The 27936-nt window shown below is 43.6% G+C and overlaps 1 protein-coding gene across 7 annotated transcripts in view; it reads left to right on the top strand.

Annotated features, from left to right (window-relative positions):
* Window positions 1–614: 614 nt before the first annotated feature.
* Window positions 615–27936, top strand: part of magixb (MAGI family member, X-linked b) — a 34636-nt gene continuing 7314 nt past the window's right edge. For 5 of the 7 annotated variants that reach the window (XM_031845202.1, XM_031845207.1, XM_031845206.1 and 2 more), the window contains exons 1-12: window positions 1199–1451; window positions 10378–10667; window positions 12476–12592; window positions 17581–17700; window positions 19050–19223; window positions 21082–21277; window positions 21760–21830; window positions 22850–23011; window positions 23702–24227; window positions 24737–25295; window positions 25619–25682; window positions 25761–26174. In XM_031845202.1, the coding sequence (XP_031701062.1) occupies window positions 1369–1451; window positions 10378–10667; window positions 12476–12592; window positions 17581–17700; window positions 19050–19223; window positions 21082–21277; window positions 21760–21830; window positions 22850–23011; window positions 23702–24227; window positions 24737–25295; window positions 25619–25682; window positions 25761–26174 (2776 nt within the window). In that variant the 5' untranslated portion in view covers window positions 1199–1368. Of the gene's footprint in view, window positions 898–1198; window positions 1452–10377; window positions 10668–12475; window positions 12593–17580; window positions 17701–19049; window positions 19224–21081; window positions 21278–21759; window positions 21831–22849; window positions 23012–23701; window positions 24228–24736; window positions 25296–25618; window positions 25683–25760; window positions 26175–27936 lie in introns of those variants that run through there. The other 2 variants (XM_031845204.1, XM_031845203.1) reach the window with 2 other exon arrangements.

Below are 27936 nucleotides of genomic sequence, written 5' to 3'. Positions count from 1 at the left end.
ATATATATATATATATATATATATATAATTATAATTATATATAAATATGTGTGTTCTTAAAAAATATATAATGAAATTACATTTTGTGGACTGAATTGTCAAAACAGTAAATTCAATATGATATGAATAATATATATTTTGTGATAATTTTACATTTGTTGCAGAATGTTGTCTGCTGTACATTTTGTTCATTTCTTTTTTGACATTTTGCATTATTTCATGGGCCTAATTTCTTATTTTTAAATCAATCCCGATTCTATTTTTGAAAAATAAGAATTATTGATGTGTTAGGGCTGGGTCCGATGCTCATTAAAGTTGTATCTAAACTAAAACTCGCAGCCTTTAAAATGGAAGATTTGTGACTGTGACCAAGTGGCACTCGCCATAACAGCATAATAACAAATACATATTCAAACGGTTTTTAATCTGGTTCTCACGCCTTTAAGACCTTGTTGTAACTCGTAAGCGAAAAGCGATGCTGCTGATGCAGGTACACCGTGTGAGAACAATAAAGGGGCGGTACTTTTAACTCTTTTTATTCCCTCCCCACTGGGCTCCTTAACTTCCCAAGATAACCTTCTCATTTGCCTTTTACCGTTGTTTCCTTCCTTGAAAAATGTCCTTTTTGGAAGCAAGATAACCAACCTGAGCGCACGTGCTACCTGCCTTCTTCTAATCCAATCTGATGTTCGACAATTGACGCTCCGCGCCCTGAGAGCACCGCGCCTGCAGTTCAATGACACCTCTACCTGGTCAATCCGACAGAAGCAACGTTTCTTTTCTTTCCGGATCGCTGCAATATAATTAAAACATGTATCGGTAATTATTTAACCTGCACGATCTGCTGAACGAGGACTAGGAGGATGGATTAAAGGAGGAGAAAAGCGAACATGAAAGGTAAGAAAGTCCAGCACTTATATTGTCCGATAGACTTTACAACAAGTTAAACAGCACGCTTTCCTCCATGACATGTATCCATCCTCCACGTTGTTTATAGCATGCCTATAACATGCAGCAGCTGCTAAATTTGTAAGCCGCCGCTGTCAGGTTTGCCCGTGTGTGTGTGTGAGTATTTTCCCTCTCTCGCTCCTCTCTCTCTCCTCTCTCTCTCTCCTCTCTCCTCTCTCTCTCTCCTCTCTCCTCTCTCTCTCTCTCTACAAGATCACCACGGCTCTCAGAGCATCACTGTCCAAATATCCCGTCAGCCGCGCACATCGCCCCTGACTTTCTCTGGGATACGGTGGTACCACATCACTGCATTCCCACACTGCTTTTTTTTTTTTTTAATCACACACCAGCTGCTGCTGCTGCTGCTCTGTAAACATCTCGTATTTATTTAAGTCCTATTATTTAACCTCAGTCGGGTCGATGTATATAGACGCGTTCAAACGGATCCTCTTTGAAAGGCTGAACTGCTTGAAAAGAATGTGTGTGTGTCAGCGCCAAGGCAGGTCAGTATTTCCCCTATTTATGAGAAATATGAGAATCTGTTGTGTGTAATCCAAGTGTGTGTGTGTGCGTGAGAGAGAGAGAGAGAGAGAGAGAGAGAGAGAGAGCTAGAGGGTGTGGGTGAAAGAGTGTGTGCATGTAAACTATAGTCAGTGTGTGTGAAAGAACAATGTGGGTTTGTGATGATGGTGGCAGATAAGAATCCTTTTGACATTAACTTTACCTCCTTTAACAGCAGGTGTGTGTGTGTGTGTGTGTGTGTGTGTGTGTGTGTGTGTGTGTGTGTGTGTGTGTGTGTGTGTGTGTGTGACATGATTACATTTTGAAAAGTTTGTTGAGGCGTTTTTTTTGTAAATGTTTGTTTGTTTTTACTTTTTCAATCTCGCGCTCCAGAAATTGTCTTAATCACATGCAAACACAAGCCCATGTTCATTGCACCTGTGCCCATTTTGCCTTGAGAAATAGACCGACTTGCGAAATGTACTTTGTAGTTCACGGCCAGGTGTGTGTGCAAGCATGTGTGTAGTGTGCCTTGCAGCTGTTCATGTGCGTGTATGTGTGTTGTTGCTGTTCATTTAGGGTGTGTCCCTGCTCGATACAGGGTGCTTGTTTTGGAGTGATGGATGTTTGACCCTGACTCAATAGTGTGCATTTGCTCTGGATTTGGAGAGCAGTCAAGGTTATACTCTTGTAATGAATCATTAATTTGTTGGAAGGCAAGGAGAGACGTGTGCTGTTCGACTGTCCATGCTCTCGTGCCGCTCTGGTCCTCACACTGCTTACTTTCCCTCAGCACAGCACTGTAACTCAGCAGAGGCTTGTGGTTCTATTCTGCGTTTCTCCTTCTTTGATTCTAGTTCTCAGCCCAAGTTTGAACCACCAGTAAGTGCAAACGCATGTCGACGAACATGTCGAAGGAGGAACACGACTCCGCTCTCAGGATGAAACGAGGTGCATTTGTCCTCCTGTCGTAGTAATGCACGTCACCTGGGAGTTGTTGATTGTCTAATTATGTACCTCCTGTGTCCTTCGGCATCATGCATATTAATGCTGCTGTCTTAAGGTGTGGTAAAAACAAAGTGTCCATTTGTGTGTGTGTGCATGCAAGGCAGTTTACCCTTGACAGGGCAGGGCTATGCAGGCATATTCTCCCATCTGTGGTCCAAACCTTTGCTCCCAGCCACTGCATTTAGATTCCGCAGTTGTAGCCTGCACTATTCTTAGTCCTCAACAGTTCATGTGCCGTCTGATGTGAAATTTCAACAACATTCCCATGCTTGCCCGTGTCCCTGCCTCGATACATCGAGATTCAATTTGGATTGGATAAGATGCTTTTTAAGTGGTTAGACTCGGACTTAGGTGGCAAATCAATAACTAATCAATGACAGTTTGTGGAGTTACAGTATACACAGTGCCATATTTGAAATGTCAAGACGGCAATGAATCCATGTATCCTTGAGTCAGATCGGAGTTGGACAACACTGGAATCAATATCAGGTGGTGAGACAGGCAGCAGGAGCAGGTGAGGGTCACCTTCACCCATCCCTACTGAATCAGCACTATCTTACACACACGCACGCACACACACACACACACACACACACACACACACACACTTACTTGAAAGGCCTGCTTAGGTTACCAAACTGCGACCTCACAAAAATGCTCATTATAGTGAACTGAACTTCCCCTCCACTTCCTCATGAATACTTCATTTTGTCATTATGATTTCAGCCAGTCTTTCATAAGGTTACAGCACCCACCTCTGTGTTGATTCTTCTGTTTTATTCCATTTTCCTTCAAAGCCGCCACGAACCCCCCCCCCCCTGCCGCTTTCCCCATTTCTTACTCACTTATCCATCATCATTGTTGAAAAGCTGATTTGCTCTGTTTAATTAAACCGCTCTCTCCCTCCCTGATAGGAGCCAGCATCTCATCTCTGATCTGTAATGCATCCTGGCAGATTGAGTGAGAGGACCTGTTGTCATTCAGTGGTGTTCCTCAAGAAGAGCAGTGTGTACACAACATGCCCCGCTAACGTGCCCCCTGCCTTAACCTTGATCCTGCGACGATATAAGATACCGTTTGCCCAAAGGGAACACCACCGAGCCTGTTTTATCCTGCCAAGTGTGTGTGTGTGTGTGTGTGTGTGTGTGTTTGTGTGTCACTCCAATGCTCATGTATGTTTCAATCTTACGCTAAGTCCCTTTGTATGTAGTCAACACAAGAGCAGCTTTAACAAAATCACACACTGGAGTAGATTGTGGGTTTATTGATGGCGTGCAGAGAACAAGGCATGTCCTTTCCATTCCATGTATTCTTATCAGCTTTCTCATGTATTGAGTTTAAATTGAGAGAGAGTTTCTGCGAGCGTCTACGCCACCGTGTACGACACACGGAGATATTTTGTGTTTTTGTTTTTTTTGTGTTTTTTTTCAACCCACAAGCATTTAATCTTTTATTTTTAAATCTGCCACTGCTGTCTGTTTTGTGTTGAGCACTCCCGTGCCCTAGATTTGGAAGTGAGTGAGCATCAGGGCGAAGCTTTAGTGCACCCCACGTTGCTCGCACAGTTCGGTGTAAATGTTCGGCGGGAGAGGTCAGGGCACTGAAGTCAGATAAGACGGCGAAATCGGAGCAGTGAGAACGCTCATTTCCGTATGCCTGCTCCTCCACCAGTCTTAGTTATTTAAGAAGATATTCATGATTAGGAGCAGTGCGCTTCACAGGTTGGAGTGAAGAGATGAGCTTATGTGTTTGATATGTTGGATGGGTTCAAGTTAAGGGTTGGGTTTTGGGTTTTCCTCACCTCCCCTTGGCACAAAATACCTGCTTTGCAGCTCGAGGGCTAACTCAGACATTCCGAGATTTTCATTATGCCATTTTTGATATCATTGGTGGAAATGCGTGAAAATTTTATGATGTTAAGATTGGATTTAAAATTAATCAGCAACCATTCTGATAATTAATTAATCATTTCAGTCATTTTTTAAACAGAAATGTTTCACTTTCACTGGTTCCAGCTCCTCAGTTTGGAGGATTTGCTGGTTTTCTTTGTCTTTTGTGACAGAAAACTAGACGTCACCTACGTATATGGCTTTAAAAATTGTTAGTGGACATTTTTCACAATCTCAAATTTTTTAGATGAATGGATTCTTTTTTTAAATAAACAAATGAATCAGTAGTGAAAGCAGCCCTAGTATAATGCTTTCCCATTAAATAATGTTTCTGCAACTAATTATTACTCAATTATCGATTCTTTTTCAATTAATCGATTCGTCGTTAAGTTGAAAATAATCAATATCAATATACAATGATATTAAGAAGGAAGATTAGCAAAACATATTTATTAATTTTCCTTGTTGAATGATTCAAATGATTACTTGATTATCAAAATCTTCGGTTATTTGTGGATCAATGAATCAGCAAATAACAAAATCACTGTTCGTGTTTTAAGCTATCATTCACACTGACCCCTGTGTACTGAGGATTGCTCTCTTAAAGTTTACCTTTACTTATGTAGTAACAGTGCATGAGGTCACTTTATTAAGTAACCACCAGTCATACTGACTTTTGTCTGGCTTATACAGACTGAGAAAGAACCTTGAGTCTCTGCACTTGCAGAGAGACCAACAAATGTAGCCATTAGGCATGCTGGTCTCATCCTGACTGACAAAACACACAGTCGGTCCATCAATATTCTCTAAAATTCACATTTAGGAAAGACAACTATTCGCTGTCCTGAACTTTGAGTGAGCATGCAAAAAATACCAAATAAGCTGACATAAAATCAGAGAGCGTTCTAGCTGAGCCAATTCAACCGGCTAATTTCATTACTGTAGACCTCATTCAGAGCGGAAAGCGATTGCAGACAAGAGAGGGAACAATGGCTCCACCAAGTCAAACCAACAGAAGCTTTTATGAGCGTAGACTGTCTCCGCTGCTCATGTAGTGCAGAGAAGCTGTTCAGTGACATGAACACTAACAGTTCAGACTAAAGAGCCGAATTAGAGCAGAATCTCACGGCAAAAGCTGATTGTGTGAAAGTTTCCCATCTTTGCAGAAGTTTCACAAACTCCGCTGCGGTCAAAGCCGATTATGTCAGAGAGCGAGCTACCAGCTGAGAGACGGCTTTGATTGGGATGAGGGCCGGCATCTAGATAGACATCAGGAACATGGGGAGAATCACGAGAGCTGACAGTCACTGCTTTCCCCACAAAGCCTCACTGATGCCACTGATGCGGGCGGATGTTAGAATAGGTGTTGAGCTGCAGGAATGATGGTGAAAGTCGTGCAGTTGTGTTAAAATACGGTTTGAAAAGGAAGTGTGTGCACGTCTGACTTCACCCTGCTGGATAAATCTGTCGAGACAAGTTTTTGTTGTTTTCTTCTTCTTCACTTTGACAGAGCTACTTTCTACCGAGCAATTCAATTATTCACTCGTCTTAATTGATGTGTTTTGCCCATGCCCCTTTTTTTCCTGAAGGTCTTCCGAGACGCTCTCTACTCCAATGTCAAATGCTATTCCCTCATGTCCTTGATTCGTTGCTCCAAGTTGACTTTGAATTATTGAGCTCCACAGCAAAGCTCATCTGTGTAACCTTAATAAATTAAAACCCTCGAGATCTGACCTGAAGTAACAGCTTACTTAGTCCGTCCTGTATGAAGAAGATGTTTCGCTCATGACTATGAGCTGCTCGGGGTATTTTGTTCGGGGTAATTTTAGCATTATCACTGCTGCGCCTTTAGGTACTATTACAGTGCAACAATTGGGATGTTGAGTTTGTTGAGATGAAGCTTAAAGTACAGTTTGTCTTTTCGAGGAAAATGTAATTGTTGCGGTTAATTAACTACAAACAATGAATGTTCTCTGGATGCCACTAGCGAGTATTTATATAATTCAGGGCTAAAAGGCACATTTCAAACAGAAAAACACCGTGTGGGGCAGCTGTTTATACTACACACTGATTCATTATAGCCTTCAGCATTTGCTTTATGCCTTCTGATTCAAACAAATATTGCAAGTAAATTAATAAAAACAACTCCCAAGAATAGCCTCGAAGTCAAGAGGATGTGTGTTTTGCCACTGACAGATTGCTGTGGTTTGAAATTACACTGGAAGGCCGGGGTTGCAGGCTGTAGAAATCCTGAGCAGGTCGCTGCTGAAGAAGAAGTCAGTGAAACAAGATATGTGTTGGTCAGCTCTTTCCTGACCTAAAGGTCAGAAATCTCAATAGAGCATTCTTTTTATAGGGCTAGATATCCTTGAAACCATGTCCTCCATATCTAATATGTTGTTGGCTGTATATAATTCATCTGGAGTAATGCATATGCTGTTTTTAGCCACACTCGTGACCCGGCCCTTGGGATTGCAATAACGACCGGTCCACCACTTTGAGAGTGAAATATCTCAAATTATCTGCAGACATTCATGGTTCCCAGATGATGAATCCTACTCTTTCATGATCCCCTGGCTTTTCCTCTAGGGCCACCATAAGGTTGACATGTTTGTAGTGAAATATCTTAACAACTATTGGATGACATTTGTGTTACATTTGTTCTCCTCGGGATAAATGGTAATAACTTTGGTGATCCTCTGACTTTTCATCTAGTGCTTTTCATTAATTTGCGTAACAACAAATACCTGCAAATATATCTATCCCATTAGCTTATTATTGCTAATTAAGAAGATATTAGAAAATATACTTTATTAATCCCCATTCTGTTTAGCAAATGTGAGCCTGCTAACACGCTAAACTAATATGGTGAACTTGGTGAACATTATAGCTGCTAAACATCACCACGTTAGCATTGTGGCTTTGTTCAAATTGAAACACTGTGAGTGACTGAAGGTCATCATTGTACTGTGCAGAAGTGCAGTATGACAGCTTTCTTTGTTCTTAAAGCAAATCACAGGGCAACATTACATTCAAATTGCATTCTTTGCAAATCAATGTCACAGAATTACGCCACTCTCTCATCTGTTAAGATCACTTTGTGACAAACGGTGCATTCCTCCCCAGACTCGATGGCAACCTAGCAGTGTGTTTTAAGTGCACACAGTAAGATGAGCGTGCAGTGGCCCGTTTGTAGCATCAACACCAACATCAGAGTGGAGCAGTGTCAGAGCAGCGTCAGGGTGTGTCTGCGGAGGGACGAGTCCAGGCTTCAGCGGACATGACAGGCTGGGGCTCATTAAACCCCCATCAGACGCAGGGGGTAAAGACAACAGCTACAGCTCGGGCAACACACTGTGTCCATACACTGTGTCCATAGACACACATTGTGACTGTGTAGGCCCAACAGGACCGGGTAATCCTCCAGACCTATCAGTTGTTGTATTCTAAGCGTTTCAATCATTGCTGAGAAATCTTTAGATAAAGCATGAAGAGACTAACGGCTTATAGAATGATTGTTCAGGATTGATGCGCATGGAGAATCGTTGCATATGATTAGATGGAAAAAGTCGATGCCTTTGTTTTTATTCTCTTCTCACGACATACTAAATGCAAGCATTATTTCTGTGTTGTCTGTGTGGGTGGATGGCTGGCCGGCTTTGGGGCTGCAGGTCGACAGTGTAGCCGCAGAAGGTTTCACAGTGGGGTAGAGAGAGAGGGACTGGGGGCAGGTTTTTTGGCAAGGATGAAGTGATAAGCATAATTTCTGGTTGAAACATGGCGGCGTAAACTGCACTACTTGTTTAATCGTGTTTTGTTCAAATGTGCTACAACAACAGTGACAGGCTTTGAAACAAGACTGAAATGCAAGTTGTGCGTTTTGCGGTTCTCGATGAACCAGCTCAACCGTTTCCTAAAATCTGACTGCTTCAGCTCAGGACTTCGCCTGAGCTGAAGTCCTGCAAGGTCAAACAAGTGAGTCCGATGTCAACCTCAGGCGGTGTGGTGCCTCACGATCCCTGTCTGACCTCTGTGCTCTGGGCAAAAAAAACAGCACATACAAGCCATCTAAGTTACATATTTCATTCTCGCCCTATTTCTGCTTTTTCTCTTCTAATCTCTCTCTACTCCCTGCCTTCCCCTCCCCCTTTTGTCCGTCTCTGTATATAAAAAGCCACCGGGGAGCCCCTTCTTTTAGTCCAGCAGTAGGAGAGAGGCTGGACGAAGAGGATCCCTGTCAGATCTGCCAGTTGAATGACCAGTCAAGTGTAAAAAGGATTATTATTATATCCTGTCCGTCTCTCACTCTTCAAAGCAGTCTCATTAAGCCTGCTGGACCAAAGGACCCAGGGTGCCCCTGCTAAGGCTGGGCTCGGTGTTGCACTCAGGGAAGCCTTGGGCGTTTTATCCCCGCCCTGCCGTGGGTCGTCATAGTCACACAGTTGTTAAGAGGATTGGATCTTGGTGAAGTGATGTGTAATTGCTAATCTCCTGACCACGATGGAACTGGAGATCAGGATTGTCCATGAGGAATATTGCTTTCAAGCAAGTTTGTATCAGTGTAGGTGTAAGTTCAAAGGAATAGTTTGACATTCGGGAAAATACGATTTGTTTTGCATTCTTAACCAGATTTAGATGAGAAGATCAATACCGCTTTCGTACCTGATCTTTGGATGTAAAGATACAGCCAGGAGATGGTTCACTTAGCTGAGCATAAAGAGAGAAGGCAGGAGTGAAACACACAGCCTGGCAAAATCCACCTACCAGCAAGCTCACTGATACACATTAAATATCTTGTTTTTGATCCCATAGATTTGTTCTCTCTGGTCAACAGATTTGATGTAGACGCTGTCTCTAAATTACCTCAGATCTATTTTGACATTTCTTCACTTCAGTTGCTTGTTATATATATGGACCAACATATAAACCATTACAGTATATCTGCAATAAGCTTATATCGGGTGATATATTGGCCTGGCCAATTTATCGGTGTAGCGTCCTGGACATAACTCCTTGTTTTCAGTCTTTATGCTAAGCTAAGCTAACGGTCCCCATGGTTCCAGCTTCACATTTAACGGACAGGCATGAGAGTGGCATCAATCTTCTCATCTAACTCCTGGCAAGAAAGCTAATTATCATATATCCCAAAATGTCAAACTATACATTTGTTGTTTACATGCCATGTTTGTCTTTTGGATTCTGTTACCCCACCTCTGTTGTCCTGTGTGTGTCAAGGTGACACACACAGGACGTCAGAGGAACGTTGTCCGCTCTCTCCGGACATCACAGCTGTCAAACAAATCTTCACCATGTCAGCTACATCCTCAGCCCCACACACACAAACACACAGCTGCTCCCCAGGAAACATGTTGCCGCAAAACGCATTGAGCAAACAATGGAAGAATCTGTCCTGAAGAATACCAACAGGGTAATTATTCACTGTCCAGAAAAATCTATAACGATCTATATTTGTTTGAAAGCATCATGCATCACATACAGAAAGTACTGCAGTGTCACTGCAGCTACAGGTGCTGAGCTCACCTGTCGAAACATTTGTGCATTCAATCAACGACCCGTACCTTTATCGAATGAGCACTATCGAATGAGCACTAACTCCTATGTTGTGTGTTTACCTGGAAACATAACATCAGCCTGCCCTGCAGCAAGTGCAATCAACATCAAGGATGGCTATCTGTTCTTTGTGGGTGGATAGTCTTGCACTGTGCTGTGGTGTGTTTGCATAAAACAAAGGCACAGTTCCCATGTGTTGTGTTGTTCCTGACTTCCAGGCTGCCATGCTCTCAGTGACAAAACATCCTCACCCATTTGGCTGGGAATTATTCATGACCTTTGCTAAATCTGAACACGACTCCCCAGACCTCAGACATCGACAACTGAAAAAGGTTAAACAGCAAAACAACCTTCTGCCTGAAGTCACAGGATATTTCCCGAGATTTTTTTGTAACTGACACTTTTGTGCTGTCTCACACCTTCTGCTCACCCTTCGATCCTGTTTTGCTTTCCTCTCCAGCTCCTTTGCCATGTCTAAGACAGCGGTGAAGAAGCTGCACTGGCGTTCCAGGGTGCAGGACAGCTTCGTCCCCTTGCTGGACTCGTCGGGGGAGCTGGGTATCGCCATTGGCGGAGGAGCAGACTATGGAGAGTTTCCTTTTGTCACGTCGGCTCCAGGAGGTGGAATCACAGTGGGGGATGTCATCCTAGAGATTGGGGGAACACCGGTATTGGGAATGACATTAGGAGATGTCCGTGGTGTCCTCAACTCCTGCCCTCATCCAATCCGCATCAAAACTGTGTCACCAGGTATGACTCAGCATTAGTCTGTAGCTCATTGTTTTGTTGGACGTGTAAATAATCAGCACACAGTCAAGAAGAGGTGTGAACATAACAGACTGCATGGCCTCTCCTTCTGCTAAGGGCATTTATGTATTACACATCGCCCATAATAATGCCTTAAATCTTCTCTCCCTAACACTGCAGACATTCTAACTTGTTGCTGTTTATGTTTCGCACCATTGCTCTTATACATTCATCGGACTACACCCAAACAATCTGGTGCACTGGAGACCAAGCTGTCAGCCATAATAATGTTACCCGATGACCCTCAGCTGACTCTCACAAGCCCAATCTGCAGCCTGTAGCATTCTGATACCGATTTGCACTCGTCAATTAGTCTGGATATGTCAAGGCGATCGGTCAATATGTGGGAAGGAGGTCAAAATTGCCGATGACACATGACAAGAGTGTGGCGATAAAGTTGTCTGTCACCCCGCAGGAGGCCTTGATGTTTAGAACAGGAGGCCGGGGGAACGGATGTCTTTGTTGACTGTGAACAGAGCAATATGTCTCCCGAGTGTCACCTGACCGCCGCTCCCGATGGCCTTGCTTGCCAGATTGATAGCTGATTTGGCCGCCGGGTGTAGATGGGGACCGTTGCTCCTGGTTCCTCTGCTGCTGGTAGATCCATTATCATTTCTGAAGTCGGCCCGGCCCTCGCTGGGCAGCTCGACTGCGTGTAGTGTGGACAGTGATGGATGAGCTGATGCGCCGTGTTGCTGTACCACACCTCCTCCTACCTCCACTACAACTTCCTCTGAAATACAGGACACCAGGCTGCATTCCCCAGAGGCAGGCAGCAGTTTAAAGGTTTTAACGCTAATACTGGCGCTCTGTGGACAAAAGCAAAGACTAGTAATACCATCTGTCCATCAAATTTAAAGTTTCCATCTGTGGTTTCAGCATTGCCCTATAGCTCTTCTTTGTATTCTTTTAACCTTGACACCTCACTACCTTGCTTTAATGGTAGCCCATATGTGAGAGCTGATGATGAGATCTGAATTATGCTCTTCAACATTCTTCAACAGCAGCTGTTTTATAACATAATGAACAAAAGGCCATCATTTCCCCTAAAAGGCAGCTGGCTAGGTTCAGTCCTATGTACATGCAGATGACTGCCTCCGGTAATAAAGTTCTACCGCTGTGACGGTTTTTAATAGCACACAATTCAATCTGCCTCTGGGCAGAGCCGCTGTAACAGACGGTGGGGGTAGGGGGGTGACGGGCGTGTGGATAGCTGGGCAGCAGCCTGGAAGGGAAGCACCGACAGAGTGGTCGTCTGTCAAGCTAGAGTTGCTCTCAGCCAATCCATAACAGCAAGTGACCTGTCATCAGAGGCCGTAAAGCACTTGAGATGATATTGAGAGATCAGATAGAGGAAGCTTAGCCGCCATGAGGGGCTCTGCCTGACGTGGTGACAGCCTCAACTGTTGTGTCTGCAGCAATTAACCCACAGGTTGTTACATATGCATGAGGGAGTCGGGAAAACACATTTCATACTCAGGATCTGTGAGGTGATATCAGATCAGTAGGTGTGAATGTGAAAGCCTAGGTTGTAAAATGCTCGTGTTAAATCAAGCCTGGCAGCAGTAAAGATTTAAATAAACTTCAGTCTCTATTTTACGGTCTACAAACAAATCTGAGAGTGAATATACAGCATCAGAGTGCTTGTGCTTACTGAGCTGATTTCTTAATTTCTCTCTCTCTCTCTCTCTCTCTCTCTCTCTCTGCTTCAACCTCTCCCTGCCACACTTGTATCTTTGCCCTTCCCTCAGGCTCCACATTGTGCAAGGATCTCAGGTTGTATCTGAGCAAATGTTTCACGCCCAGCTCGCTGGACAGCCAACTTCAGCAGGTCATCCGAGAGAACCTCTACCTCCGCGCTGTACCTTGTGAGTCCCATTTTGTGCTTTTCTTCCGGCCTTCAATACACTGTTTCTCTCCATAAACCTTGTCTTTATATTTTGTGTCTAAGTACGTCCTTTAAGTCACCTGTGCAGATTTTTGTGCTGGTGCCCATATACTGTATGTTTCAGGTTTAAGACAAATATCAAGTACATTTTCACAATGCTCATGATATTAATCCACTCAGGCATATCGCTCTTAAAGGGTACCTTTGGTATTTTTCAACATGGACCTTATTTTCCCATGTCTCAGTGTGTCAAAGGGACTAATGGGGACAACAATCTTTGAAATTGGTCCAGCTTCAGACAGCAGCCACTAAACAGGCTGCAATGTTATCGCTCGCAGCAACTCCTCACCGTCAATTTATGTCCACTAAAAGTGCTGTTTTTTGACTGATAAAACGTCTTTCTTACCTTTTGCTTTCTGTTTGTTATTGTGTCAGTTTGTTGTGTTGGAGAGCAGAAACAATAGCTTGGTATTATCTAAAAGATTTTCAATGTCATGGCTCAATATTTTGCTAATTTTGACAATGTTTATGTGACGCAAGATTTCAGAACGAGACTTCTCAGAGTGAAACATAATAACAAACAGATCAGATCAAGCAAAAAAGTAAATAAAAAATTTGTAAGATCCTTTCCATAATTTTGTCCGACACTTATTTTTTAATTACAATCTGAGCCCGTCAGTGACAAAAAAAACAGCACTATTAGTAGCGTAGTATTAGTTTTCCTCAATACTGGATCAATTTTTTTTTAAAGTCACTCTCAAAAACTTGATAGGGTCCAGGTTAAAAAATACTGAAGTTACTCTTTAAGTTACGGTCCTCATTAATTCTTTGATAACACATCTTGTTGTTGCCGCCATGTGAATAATTTGGTGTTAATTGGCTCCTAAGCCCACAGAACTGTTTCCCACACTTCCTTGTGTTACTGTATGCAACCAGAACTGAAGATGAAATAATGAGAAAAAACATTGACACATTATAGCGGCCTGGTTATACGACTAAAGTGAGACAGAACATGTACCGTATGTGCAATCTGTTTGGACATTTCCATAGCAACACTCTGTATTGTTGCTGGGTTTATCCTCATTGGCAGTCTCCACCTTACAATCCCCACCCCTGTGCTCCAGGCTATTCCTTTGTTTGGGTGGTGGTATTAAATGTGGTTATTCTGTTTGACAGGTTCTTTTTTTATCAGTGCAGCTTTTGTATCATCCCCTGAAAAAGAGGCCCATAGTCTACACAAGTAGATGCTTATGCATCAAGCACAATGGCAGCCAAAGGCAGCTAGTTGTAGTACATCTGTTGCTATCTTAATCCTCTATAGTATGACGTCACTGGAGAGGGCAAGAGGATATAGCAGCCGTGCAGGGTTTTTCTCAGAAAGATCTGTGCCTGTGATGTAATTTTCTGACTTGCGTTGTTCTGTTTTTTTTTTTTTTTTTGTTCTGTTCAGGTGGTAGTACGGAGGAGACAGACCACCTAGTGTGTCCGCAGTCTTAACCTTGTGTGGCAGGGTGGAGTTGTCGCTAATCTCTCCTTTAGTCCAGGAAGTAGGTCATGTGGGGCAGTCTGCCACCACAACACACAACGCACTGGCTGACAGAACAAGGCCCAGGTCAAAACTCCCATGATGGTGCAGAGAAAGATAAAACTGTCTCTCTTCATGTACAGCATGCATATTCGCACTATGGTAAAATTGCAGCTTTATTCATATGAAGCTTTCTCATTACTTAGCCCTGCATGCGTGCATCTACAAGCAGCTGCTCAGGGAGTGAATTGGCCAAATAAATATCAGAGCTTTTAGCCGTTTCAGAATAAGAATAAAGAGGATTGGCATATACCAATTTAGAAAAATCAGTAAGTCGATGTTTGGTGTATATACACTGTATTTATTGGCACAATGCTGTAATATACTACATTAAGCAGGCCAGCCTTCCCCTGCCGGTGGTGTCAAACTTTGGGAACAACTTCCCGTCTTTGAGTTCTGTCTTTTAGTGAGAGTGACAACAAGGCAGGCTCAGCCCTCCGGGTGTGTAATCCTCTGATCTGCTGGAGATGTCACAGTAAGATGCCGTTGTTCTCGTGCCGATACCAACGCACGCACTCTAGCTTGATCCCGAGACAGCTTGGAAACCTTTGCTTCTCATTCTCAGACCACTCGTAGATATAGAGGAGCATATTTTTATTTTTGTCGTTTTGTTGTTTTTACGTCGAGGAGGCAGCTATGCTTGATACGGAGGAGTTTTCATCAGTGGCTCATTGTGGCCCCCTTCAGGATCATATGTATGTTCCTCCTGTCTCAGGAGACTCTTTGCTGTAGTTTGTTATTTTGTCGATTAATCAAATCTAAATTACCTGAGATAAGGATTAATCAGCCTCAATGGCTCACGAAGCTTAAGTCTTTGATTGTTATATGACTGTTTAAGGAAGCAAAGGTAGTTTGACGAGGCCTCAGAGCTCTTCTGAAACTGTGGCTTAGTATCACTGTGCTATTTAGAGAGTACGTCAGTCCCTGAATCCGTTTGATGAGACAATGTTCTCTGATGTTGGAGCTGGCAGTGATGCAATACATATCATTACAAAGGCTCAGTCAGGAGGGCAGTGCATAAAAATGGAAATGAATGACAGAATTAAGTAAATGCAGGCTACAGTATCAATAATCTAGACGGGAGGGCTGGAATTAAATTAAAAGCGAATGTCTATTAGTGCCAAAGTGGAGGAGGGGCCATCTGCAGTTTAATGGCGCTGTGTGCTCTTACTGAAGCAGACAGGATGTTTACTATGCAGGTAAATGTGTAGTGTTCATGTGCAGTGCGCTAAAACAAACCATTTTATATAACAAAGCTTTCTATTATATAAGCATGAAAACGACTCTATTTTTGTTTCCCCATTCATATTATTTCTGTGTGCAAGACCTTGTATTAACCCTCCTGAACTTTCCCATCCATATTTGTATAATTGCACAAATCATTTGTACATGTGCCCTTGGATGATTCAGAGCCAATGTCATGGTTTCAAGGCTGTCTGTGTTTCTCTGTCGCCTCCATAAAGGACTTCTCTAATTGTCTTCAGAGTGAGTCAGAGATAAGAAATATCATCATTGAGTTAATGTGCTCGCTCCGGATTTGTCAGGCAAGACCGTCTGTGGCCTTTTCAACTGTGGGATTCTTTGTTAGCTATTTGTGTGCAATGATCTTGACAGACAGCTCTCTCTGGGTGTTGATACCGAGTTCTGTGTAATTACCTCTTCAATCCCTCCCTCACCCCTCTCCCTGGGGATCAGTGTGCGGCGCCTACAGGGACAGGCGGGAAAGAAGAAGATGTCAATAATCCATCCTGTCCCACCCCGCTGACATGTCATATATATTTCCTAGGAGGGTGCACAGATAATGAATTCTTGCCTCGCACCATATCAGCTGGAGAGATACTGTGTGTCCTGAGGGGAGGTGAAGAATTACACAATTTATTAGAATTAGAAGCAGAGACCTCTAATTTTCGGTAAAATTTGCGTTTTTTGGTGGTGCAAACACAAAGTGGATTGAATTCATTATACAGTATAAGCAGGTGGAGTTGTTGCAAGCTATGATGATGGCACAATCACATCAGCCCTTCTAATTCCCCTTCAAAGCATCAGACGGTGTCTTAATGAGCCGGGAAGTGAGGGTCAAATTTCTCTAGAGAAAACCGTCTCTTCGCTGGGAAGCACAGAGCACAACATAGGGAAACTCATCGCCAGTCGATCTGCATAAAATTAGACAGTGTTTAAGAAGTGCTTGTGTCATTTTTTCATGCAAAAGTGCCAAACATTCAAAATGTCCCAGACTCCAGCTAAATAGTGATGGGCACCTTTCACTATTTTCTGAAAGAAGAGGTCAGGCTGATGGAGATGCCTCATGCTCTCTACCGTTTGTGTGTCTACAACTGTGAGTTGGCTGTAGTGCGTGTGAGTGTTCATTGTAGGTTTTGTTTTTGGCCTATGTGTGTTTGCGTGCATGCTCTGTGCAGTCCTGCATGTGTCATTTTGGCTGGAAGAGCTGCTCCCAGGACAGCGGTGCATTAATCACGGGTTTTATAGGGTATCCGGGTGTGACTCCCTCCTACCGACAACACATGTGGTCCTCCAGGAGAAGGACGGAGATTTGTCCTTAGTTTGGGCTTGGTGCAATTTTGTCTTGGGAAAGGAATTGCTTGTCTCAAGGTCAGAATGGGCGCCTTGTAGTTTTATTTGCTAATTAAAATCATTCCATCAAATTTGACATCACGAGTCGTATAAAAATGTGATATACTTCACACTACATGCCTGCACATGTATTTAATGGTGAGACGATCGTGGTCAAAACACAGCAAACACTGAGACTCAGTGATTGTGTAATAATGAGGTCAATGTGAATCAATTATGATGACAGAACATTGATCATCTGAGTGCTCCATCATTGCAATAGTGATAGAACGACTTTAAGACTTTCACAGTGTCTTATTAATGTTTAATTATGTTCTCATTGATTCCATAATAAAGGGAGCCGGGTAAATGTCATCATCATGCTCTTCATGCCAAAGGGCACATTTTGGTTTGTGGGTGGATGCTCTGTTGACCCGCGACTGACGTTACATCGAAAACCAAACGCTGTAATTAAAGAGGTCACTTGTTAATTGTTGTCATCAATTTATGCTGCAACACAATTTAACTCCTTTCAAGATCGTTTATAACTTTAGATAAAACCTGAATAGATGAGGTTGTTGCTTTTCGTTGGACTATCTCTGTGTAATTTGTCAAACTGTAATGCTTGGACTATTTATAGTTTGCCGAGTTGTTGTTTTGTTTAAACACAAAATAAAGATTCATGACCCACGATGAGAGGAAGAGGCTGTGATTAATTGACATGTCATCCATGCTTGAGCTGGCGGTATTTCTATCCTCGTGGCTCAGATGTATGACATAATACAGTATATCCTGTTGTCTGCCTCTCCTAGGTACAACCAGACAGCCTAGAGATGGGGAAATCGCAGGTGTAGACTACAACTTTGTCACCATTGAGGAGTTCTTCTCCTTGGAGGAGTTGGGAGCACTTCTGGAGAGTGGAAAGTCCAAAGGTGAGGTTGACTCAACCAGCACCTCTAAGGCTCAACAGACCTAATTAATGTTTCAATGCATAAAAAAGGGTAAAAATGTCAAGTTGTGGTTTCACAAGTGCCAGGCTATTTCCTGGATAGGAACAGTGACTTATTGGAGTCTCTGCTGGTTGTCTGTTAACCTTAGGTTGATGAAGACTCCAGGGGCCAATTGCTTATAAATAGACCTAGGCGTTGTCTTAAACATAGCTATAAGTCAGACTTGATATATACTTAAATGTACCTGTTGCATAAAGCTTCCTTATGAGGGACAAATGTAAGACCAATGCATTATGGGTGAAATAGGATATTTCACAGAAGAGAAAAAATGGCAGATGCAACAATAACAATTGTTATTGTTATTGTTATAACAATAACAATTGCGCTTCACCAAGTATGAGAGAAAATAACAGAAAAGGTGAACAGCATTAATCCAACAGTCGTTATAACCATTTAAGATGTTCAGAAACGATTCAAGAATGTGGTACAGTTGCAAGAATCCCCTGAAACTAAGTTTACGCAACTGGCCACCAGAAGATAAAACATGTTGAGCATTAGAGGTGATAGTAAACTATGTTACATTTGGACAGAGCCGGTCTAGCATTTATAAATGAGCTTTACACAGTTCATAAAGAGACAGTCAGTTGCCATCTCTTTATGCCGTAGTAATGCCGTCAGGAGTTGCTCAGCTCCCATCTACCCCGCAGACTCCTCCCCCCTGAGGGTCAGAGTGCTACCTCTGATCATAAAGCCTCCATACATTAGCATCCATAATTTCTAAGAGTTTAATGAGTGCAATAAATGTCATCCTCACTTGCCTTCCATGCGACATTGACGGACACATCCCTACAGCAAAGCAATCGGGAGTATAAGCAGCATTGTGCGCGCAGTAGCCTGCAGAAACCGCAGTAAATGGTGACGGCTGGTGACCTTGTTGTGGAGTTCAGTAATCTAATGTTTCCCCTCAACCCATTTGGATCTCCATGCACCAAATTGAGGGGGTGGAGTTAATTTCATTTCTTCTTTAGCAGCTGGAGCAGATGGCTAGAACTGAGAGTATAGAATATACACAGTAGATGTTATCAGGGGCCATACATTCAGGAGTGTAGTATGTGCTGTTTGTGTTCATAATGACATGAACCCAGCCTGCTACTGTTACCAATATCTGAATATAAAATATTTTATTTCATATCAGATTGGAACTCAGTAACATTGCACATTGACGGTGTGTTACAACACACGGCATTTTCACACAATTCCACAGTTTGCTGTGTTCATTGATTGCAATGCCATTTCTTAAGACGCCTTCCTCCCGTCCTTTTGTGTCTCAGGTAATTACTACGGCACACCTCGGCCCCTTCACATCAGTGCAGAGAGCCCCCCCATCACCTATCAGGAACATCGCAACCTGCTCAGAAACTTCCGCACACGCAGCAAATCACTCAGCAACCTAGAGAAGGCAGCAGAGGACGGCGAGAACAGTGAGGAAGACTCAGGTCTGTCAGGCAAGTATATCTAAACCTGGTGTATATGACCACGTGGGTGGGCAAGGTCATACATGTAAAGTGGAGTATTACATGGTCATTGGGACCCTTTTTTCAGACATAATCGATGTTAGAAAACGTATCTCTTAAGCCCTGTACAGTAGCCAGGAGCTAAATACTGCATTGTCCCTCTATCTATAGCTCCAGTCTCTGATACTCAAATGAATCAATCATTATCACGATTAGTATGCTCTAAAGTCTCAGTGGGGCTGTGGCCTCATCGATTGCTGTATCACCTCCAAAGGAAGGTCAGGCTGCCTTAGGTTGAGCAGGCAAGGAGGTAAGCAGATAGGCAAGTGTGCACATAAGGAGGTGGGGAAAGTTTGAGTTTGAATTAAATCTCACTTGCCACTGGAACAGCCAAAACATGGTCATTACAGATTTCTGTTTTTTACTTTTTCTATTTTAGATGTGATGGATGACTCATTGTACCAGACATAGTTTGTAATGTTAGAAGTCTTAAAAAGCTTATTTATAACCAGTGGTAGAAGACGTATTCAGATACCAATACAACAGAAGTACAGAAGTATTATCAACAAAATACTCACAGAATAATGTCGGCTGTGAATGACATGTAATTAGTTTAGTCCAGTGGTCCCTAACCTGGTAGTCCAAGGTCCCTCCATACAGGGGTCAGAGAGGGGGTCGTGGTGAGATGATTAATGAGGTTAGAAAGAAGAAAAAACATTTTTCTGCTACAAAATGTGTGTTCATTTTGTTGACTTTTCTCTAATCTTTGCCTTTTAGTGAAATATTTATTAATTTGACCTCTTTGGGCCTCAACAGTCATTAAAAAACAGCAACATCTGAGATGTTAAGAGAGGTAATGTCTCAATGATGGTAGAATACTGGTAAAAACTCATCAGAAATCATCAGAAATGTGACAAGGAGCCCCAACTACAATGTTTTTTTACTAGAGATCACAAGCCAAAAACAAGTACAATATTTTATGAAATGGCATTGCGTAAGATAGAAGTACTGATGCACAGTACAAGTACCTCAAAACTGCACTTTCTGCCAGTGTTAATCACATCAGCTATGCAGATAAAATCATGAGGGCAGTATTGGAGAGTTGGAGAAGTGATGGCAACAATAATCCAGAACACACAAGCTGAACAGAAGGCGGGTATGAGATTAGATGGTGAGGGTAAGGGAGCAAGGCCGCGACATAGGGTGGCGATGGAGGCAGGTAGGGAGGCTGAGTGTTAGAAAAGGGGCAGGCAGGGAGCCAGAATGGTACAGCAGATAAGGGAGAGGCGGGCAGAGTGGGAGGTGAGAAACGCAGGCAGGCAGAGATCCAGATCATTAGAGATGTGTTCTAAACCGGCAGGTAGGGAAGCAGGCAGCCTGGATTGGAGGAGTGAATTCAGGCAGGATGGAGTTTGAGAGAGCCATCCAACAGCCTGACCTCTGCTGAGTCATCTTCTGAAGTGATACTATGTGGGCGGATGGGTTCAGCATCACTTGTCGTGTACAGCGGGACTCAGGACACCCCGTGTTATGTCCTACATCTCTCAGATCTATGCTGGAGCTCACACCTGAAGGACAGCTACAAGGACAGCTGGGCAAAAAAAAAAAGAAGAAGCTCTGTTTTCCCCCCGCTGGTAGTATGGCGTGCATGGTCACACACTCCGCCTCCTTAGAGGGAGGACAAAGCTGGCCGGGATGCTGACCTCAGGTCTTTTTGCCTGACATCGAATTGGCGGCATGAAGTCGTAACAGACAGCAGGAGAAACTTTTTTACCTTCTGTATCTGTTAAATAGTATATCACTGTTCAATTTAGATTTGTAACACTCTATCTTGTCACTGTAATTACAGGAGGCTCTGCAGGTGTTAGCAGCAGCATTCCTACTAGCCATCGGTCCCCCGGGCGGCCTCGGGCGTCCAGCAGCGGGGATGGTCGTGTTCTAGAGAACGGGATCATCGGCAGCAGAAGCGGTGCCAGGGTGAGAGGTGTGATGCCTGATCACTGGGAGCAGGCCTTCAGTGACACAGGAGAGTCTCACTACATAGAGTGAGTATCTGCCTGTTCTCCTCAAATTTTCAGGAATAGTTCAACATTCCGTAAAATACGCTCATTAAGCTTATTCGCTTTCCTGCAGAGAGTTAGATCAGGAGATCAAAACCGCTTTCATATCTGTTCACTAAATATGAAGCCACGAGATGGTTGGCATATCTTACCCTCAAGACAGTTACGAAAAGTCAAAAAGACACAGCATATTATTGACAGATCATTAGAGGTTCTGATTGAAAGTGTCTATGCTAAGCTAAGCTAATGAATCTTCTTATCTAAAGCGAATATGCGTATCCAAAAACACGTACAACTATTCCTTTAAACATGCTCTGAAAACAGCAAAAGCTGCTATGCAACATTGTCACGACAGTGGCAGGCATCTCTGTTATTCATTTCCAATCCTGTCAAATTATACCCAGCGCTGTTATGTTTCTGAAGAGGGAATCTTTTGTTTTGTTTCTGTTTTTCTTTGTCTCTTCAAGTCGCAACCCCAAGAGGAGCAACTGGCGGAGTCCTCGAGGCTCAAGCCGGGAGACCGTCTACAAATATGAGTGTGAGCCTCTCTGTTTGTTTCTTTCTTTTCTGGATGTAATTATTGCAACACATTTAACTGTGGAACAGCCTCAATGACGCATTCATATATTTGTCAAGAATGAAACGGAAGTAACAGACAGAGCCAGCTTGTTCGAGTCAAATGAGATGGAATGAGCTTTTTAGCTGAACGGAGACGTGTAAGTGATTAAGGCCTAAAGCTTGGAGCTGCTGGCAAAGAGCCAGACTCGCTGCTGTGCCTGGCAGGGTCGACACGTGGATGGCATGTGACTGGCAACTTAATTTCATAATTTGGTCACATGATTTGCTGTTAAAAGAACAAGGACATAATCTAATTTTTGATGTCTGACTGACACGGCTGATTGCAAATTGTAAGGAAGCCATCTGTTACGGTGCTGTGATTCCAGCTTGTCCCAGTAAAGTGCAGTACACTTCCCTCACCAGCAGACAGTGTTATAATCTCCAATATGGCCAGGGTGTTTGTATTTATGCAACTTAAAATGATGCTCCACTTAACAAACATAGGGCTAAAATAAGAACGAAGAATTAAATCGAAAATAACTTTTTTAATGCAAGGTGAGAGTAAACCGTGAATAAAAGTTCCAGATTGCAGTGCCGAGTTGGGTCAATCTAATGGATTACGTGGATGATTTTAAGGAAGTAGTCTGTAATGGATTCTGCTTTTAATGCAATCTTTCCACCAAACACTTTGGTTCGTGTGCATGTCTACTTATTTATAGGTATTTTTTGCTAAAAGCCATCTGGCGATTGGTTTGCAACATTCAACTCTCTCTCTCTCTTTTCCCCTCACTCCTAAAACCCGTCGGTTCGAACAATTTAGTCATACGAACACACAGGACTTAAACTGTTACCACTCATCTCTTTCTCTGATTTTACTCAGCTGTTGTTGTTTTTTTTATCCTTGATACCTTGAAGACTTTTACAATGTTCCCTTGGAGGTAAGCATCCTCATTATCTCATGCTTTCTCTCTGTCTCTCTGTATTTTCGGTTACTACCAGGGTTCACGGACCAGCCTGGGGAGCTCAGGGGTTTCCCTGTGCACACGCACTTGATCAAGGGCTCCAGGGGGTTTGGTTTCAATATTGTCGGGGGCAGCAGGCCAAGAGAGTTCCTCCAGGTCTACAGTGTGACTGAAAGTGGACCCTCAGCACTCAAAACAGGTATAAATACAATCAACCAGGGACAATTACTGCATGAGAAGGCTATCTGAAATGTAAGACAGGTGTGTGAGATGATAAGAGACACATTCTCAGACATATCTGCAGACTGAGAGCTGTAAATATGGTTTCTGGAATCTTGCAAAAAGTGTAAATAACATATTTTGATCAGCGGTGTGTTTCAACATCTCTCTATTTCTGTGTCTCCAATCGTTGAGATTCTGATCTCCCACAGCAACTGCATATCACAATCAGTCCTTAATCCTCAGGGCTAGCGAACCATAGTCAAGCTATCATAACACACGCATATGCAACGGTACACATCCACTTCACACACACACACTAACACAAAAACCCCATGCAGGCAGATATTACCACTCTAGGAAGCCACGGCACAAGCTGTCTCAGCAGGGGCTGATCTAGTTCATATCGGTTAATAGGTTTAGAGGGATTAGTTGTTTGGATTAGTCCACACCCACACAAAACACACAGACAGTGTTTCATTTGCAAACTACATTTATCTGCACACTCAAGCATATGAAAATGGTCACAAAGGTTCACGCGGTAGTATTTAAAAACAGATTGACTAAAGGTGTGTAATTTTGCTGCAGATGATTAAAAATGCAAAGTAAAAGTTAAAAATAAAAGTCTCGATACCTCTAACCATGTGTTTTCTTTTTTTTGCTTTATTAGCGGACATCCTGGTGTACATCAATGACGTTTGTGTGTTGGGAGTGTCTCACAAAGAGGTGGTAGAGATGCTGAAGTCGGTCCCTGTGGGCCACAGTGTGGACGTAGAGGTTAGAAGAGGGTATCCCATGCTCTACACCCCTGATGGTTGTCCCAAGCAGCCGCCGCCAACGCTACTGGACAGCGGGGACCCAATACGACCACCCACCACCACCCAGCCGCAGCCTCTTCACCAACTACCTCGCCTCCCGACACCCACTCCCCCCACCTATCACTTTAACTATAACGGGGTCCACGGTGACAGGAGCTACATGGAACCAGGGGTGACTCTAGACGCCAATGGAAATGCCATGTCTTTTGCTACCAAACAGTCGCCCTTATACAGACGCTCCAGTATGAGCAACTCTGCCTCTCCCCTGCCTGTGCGTCCTCCCCGTTCACTGAGAAGTTTGGCCAGGCTGCAGTCTTTTGACCCAACGCTCGCCAGCCAGAGTGACAGTGAAGTTGTTTCTGCTGTTGGTTCACACAGGTAACACCTACATGTCCAGCACAAAGGAGATTCCGTTTGTAATGCCTTTTTAAAGTGATTCAAAAATCTTGTACAGGGTCTGAAATTACGTTTTCCTCACCTGAACACGCTTTAGAATTGTAAACACAGGTCAGTTATACTAGACAAGAGAAATATGGAAAAATACATGTAACTTTAATTTAGAAATTGCTTTTTAACAATTATTTGGCAGGTGGCATCTGCTGATGATCCCTGGTGATCTTTTATATACGTGATTGGTGTTATATTGTACAGGCTGCTGTGCAGTAGATTTGAGGAAAATCTGGTAATTGATTAATCATTCCAATTCCAAGATGTTAGATGGTAGATGTGGTAATTTTTTGTCATATATGATAGTCAATGAAATGTTTTTTTTGACATTTTATAGACTAAACGATTAATCGACACAGTAATTGGCCGATTAATTGATAGTGAAAATAATTATTAGTTGCAGCTCTAACATTTTGTCTCCTCACATTCTTTTTCATCAGGGCATCAATGGGCCGTAATCACAACAACAACTCCCTCTCAGCGCCCCCTCATCCTTATCGTTTCGGCACGTTGAAGTCGTCTGAGAGTGACCTGTCCACCTGCACCCTGTCGGGGTCCCGGCTTCCCCTGCCTCAGTCACCGAGGAGGCCCTCCTCCTCCCCCGGGGGCCCCCACAGCGCTCACTCCCGCCTCTTCAGACCGCATACCTCCCACCTCAGACCCCCTCCCACCCCCGACAGCCCCCGCCATTACCACGGCTTCAACAGTTTCCATGCCAACACCAGCCCCACTGCGAGTCCCAGCAGTGTGTCCTCCCCTGGGGCGATGAGTGTGTGCAATGGAGTTGGCAGTTTCAGCGGAGGGGAGCTGGTGCCAGTGGCCTTGGCCCAGACCGAAGGAGACCAAGGACTCGGCTTCAGTGTGACAGCTGGCAGTGCAGGAGGCAGGATGACGATAGTGGAAAGAGTCTGGGACAGGAAGCAGTGCAACTCCCTGCAGCCAGGGGATGCTATTGTCAAAATCAACGGAGCAGATGTTCAGAGTCTTAGTTTTGCACAGGTAATGGTCTGGAGGACCAAATGGGAGGGAAATCATGAGAAGTCATGTGAACTTGTTATAGTTGTAATCAGTATAATTGTGTGATATTTTTTCTTCTCAAATGGTTCATTTGAATAGTCTTTCGTGGCCTGAAGAGATCAAACTACACAGTATGTCACAAGAAAAATGTAGAGGAAAAATAATCATAATTTATTGAGAAATTATTTTCTTATTTGCTTCATAAGAATTTATTCAGTTTAAGAGATGAGCACTGCCTCAAAAGGTGTCAAATATATCCAAAGAATCTGCAATGAATCACAACTTACTTATATGTTTGTTGACAGGTACAAACCGTTCTCCAGGAACACACCAAACAGGCAGAAGTCATCTTGTTGATTTACAGAGGAGGTAAATGATTCGCATTCATTGTAGAATCATTTTTGTAACAAACAAGTATCTCACAGTTATTTTCTCTCTCATTATTAGGCATCTATCATCCAACCATCTCCCCCGGCTCTAATCGGAGACTCCCCCCGCCTCTCCTCCACCCCCCTCCTCCACCTGTTGGTTCGGACATCTCCTTTGTGCTGCCAGAAGTGCTGCATGTGCCCCGTACCTCCATCAGCAACCCTCCCTCCCCAGCCCCGATGCGCTCCCCGCTAGTCCAGAGCACCAGTTTCCTGGAGTCGATTCCAGTGACCCTGACAATGGAACCCAAAGACTGGATGAACACCGGCCTGGAGGACGAGGCGGGCGGTGTCACAGGGCCTGACTCAGGTCTGGAGAGGCAGGGCGGTGAACAAACTCGGCCGCTCCGAGGGTTTGACGTGGAGCTGAGGAGGAAGCCAGGAGAGGGCTTTGGGTTCGTCATCGCCTCTCAGGACGTGGACAATGTAAAAGGTGAGAGCCAGTGACAAATCATATCGTGCAAGATGTGACTCAAGTTCAGTGCTTAGAATATAGCACTTGTTGAAAACAAAATTTTGATTTAAAGTAGAAGTGGACAGGCCTTACGCAGCATTAAAACCATTTGGTTACCTGCCCAGGGATACTTGTTTCATTTGGATGCCCTTGTGGACAGATGCACCATTAGGTGATTACAGATTAGAAAGTCGTCACCAATGGCCAGTTGGCCTCATACCACCTGATGAGTCATGATGCATCATCAACCCTTTTCTTATAACGTGCTTTCTCCCCAGGTTGATTTGTTGAAGGAAATCTGTTTTGGCATCTGCTGATGTCAGGGACCGGTTCATCACGGAGTTCACTTTTAGCAACATAATTACTCATTTGTTTGTTTTCTGTCTACCATCCATCCATCCATCCGTTATCTTCCGCTTCTCCGGGGCTGGGTCGTATATGGGCAGCAGGCTTAGCAAGGTATTCCAGGATTCCCTCTACCCAGAAACGTTTTCCAGCTCTTCCTCGGGAGGGTTTGAACATAGATGGATTGGTAAATCAAGAGCTTGGCCTTCCGGCTCAGTTCCCTCTTCACCACAACGGCACGGTACAACTCCTGCATCACTGGTGACACCGCAAAAATGATAAATTATCTACCCACACTCATGAACAAGACCCCGAGAAACTCCCTCGCTTGGGTCAGTGTCTCACTCCCAACTTTGAGGGCGCAATCCACTGTTTTCTGGCAGAGAACCATGGCCTCAGACTAAGAAGTATTCACACTCGGCTGCAAACCGCCCCAGTGCATGTTTAATGTCACAGTCTGCCAACACAACCATATCATCTGCCTACCATGAACAGCTAAATGCAAATGCATGAGATCTTTGGTGGTTGTAGAGTTTAAACTTGGTGTTTGGTGACAACAAGAATTCAGGAAGTCACTGCTCCCATCATAGAAACAGTCCAGCACATGACCCACCCTATAAAACTAAAATATGTCATCTTAACTTTTTTAAACAAACAAGATACAATGTGTCAATTAGTGAGGTTTAGAGGTGCAGGTTTGGGATTTTGTTGCCATTGGACAGAGCCAGGCTAGCCTGTTCTTTGTGCTAACCTAAGATAACCGGCTGCTGGCCCTAATTTCATCTAACTCATCTAACTCTCAGTAAGAAAGCGAATAAGCGTGTCCCCCAAATGTCAAAATATTCCTAAAATAAGCTCTCAGGTTAAATTACAGGTTTTATTTATAATCATGCTCTTTTTTTTAATCTTTCTCCAGCAGGATTACCTTTTGTGAAAGTATCACATCATTGTATCTCACTCTGTGTTTCTCTGACCTGACAGAACATTGAGGCTTGTTTGTGATCTGTCTGGGAACCGAACACATCCTGCCCTGATTAGCTGTTAGTGTAGTGCTTATGAACAGTCCGGTTAACCGCAGCATCCCCATGATGTATCCCCCCCCCCCTTTCTCCTTTGTATGTGTTGCATTGGCTGCCCTCTGTTCTGGTTTGATGCAGTTCAATTTGCTCTATGGGCCGAGTGAACACACAGTTGTTGTTTTCATGGTGAGATAAAGGTTGTAGGTGCACTTGTCTCTGCAGTTCAGAGACCCTTCCTCCCTCCACTCTGTCCTCATTCTCCCCTTCATTTTCACTCATGCCACAGAAAGAAGTCCCTGTCTCTCCATATCTACCTTTTTCCTCTTCCTATCTCTCTCTTCCTCTTCCTCTCATCAGCTCTTATCTCCCTCCCAGGC

This window comes from Anarrhichthys ocellatus, unplaced genomic scaffold (assembly GCF_004355925.1).
Source record: "Anarrhichthys ocellatus isolate YVR2014 unplaced genomic scaffold, GSC_Weel_1.0 scaffold5, whole genome shotgun sequence".
In the NCBI taxonomy this organism is placed as follows: Eukaryota; Metazoa; Chordata; class Actinopteri; order Perciformes; family Anarhichadidae; genus Anarrhichthys; species Anarrhichthys ocellatus.
This window is presented reverse-complemented; position numbering and strand designations above follow the sequence as displayed.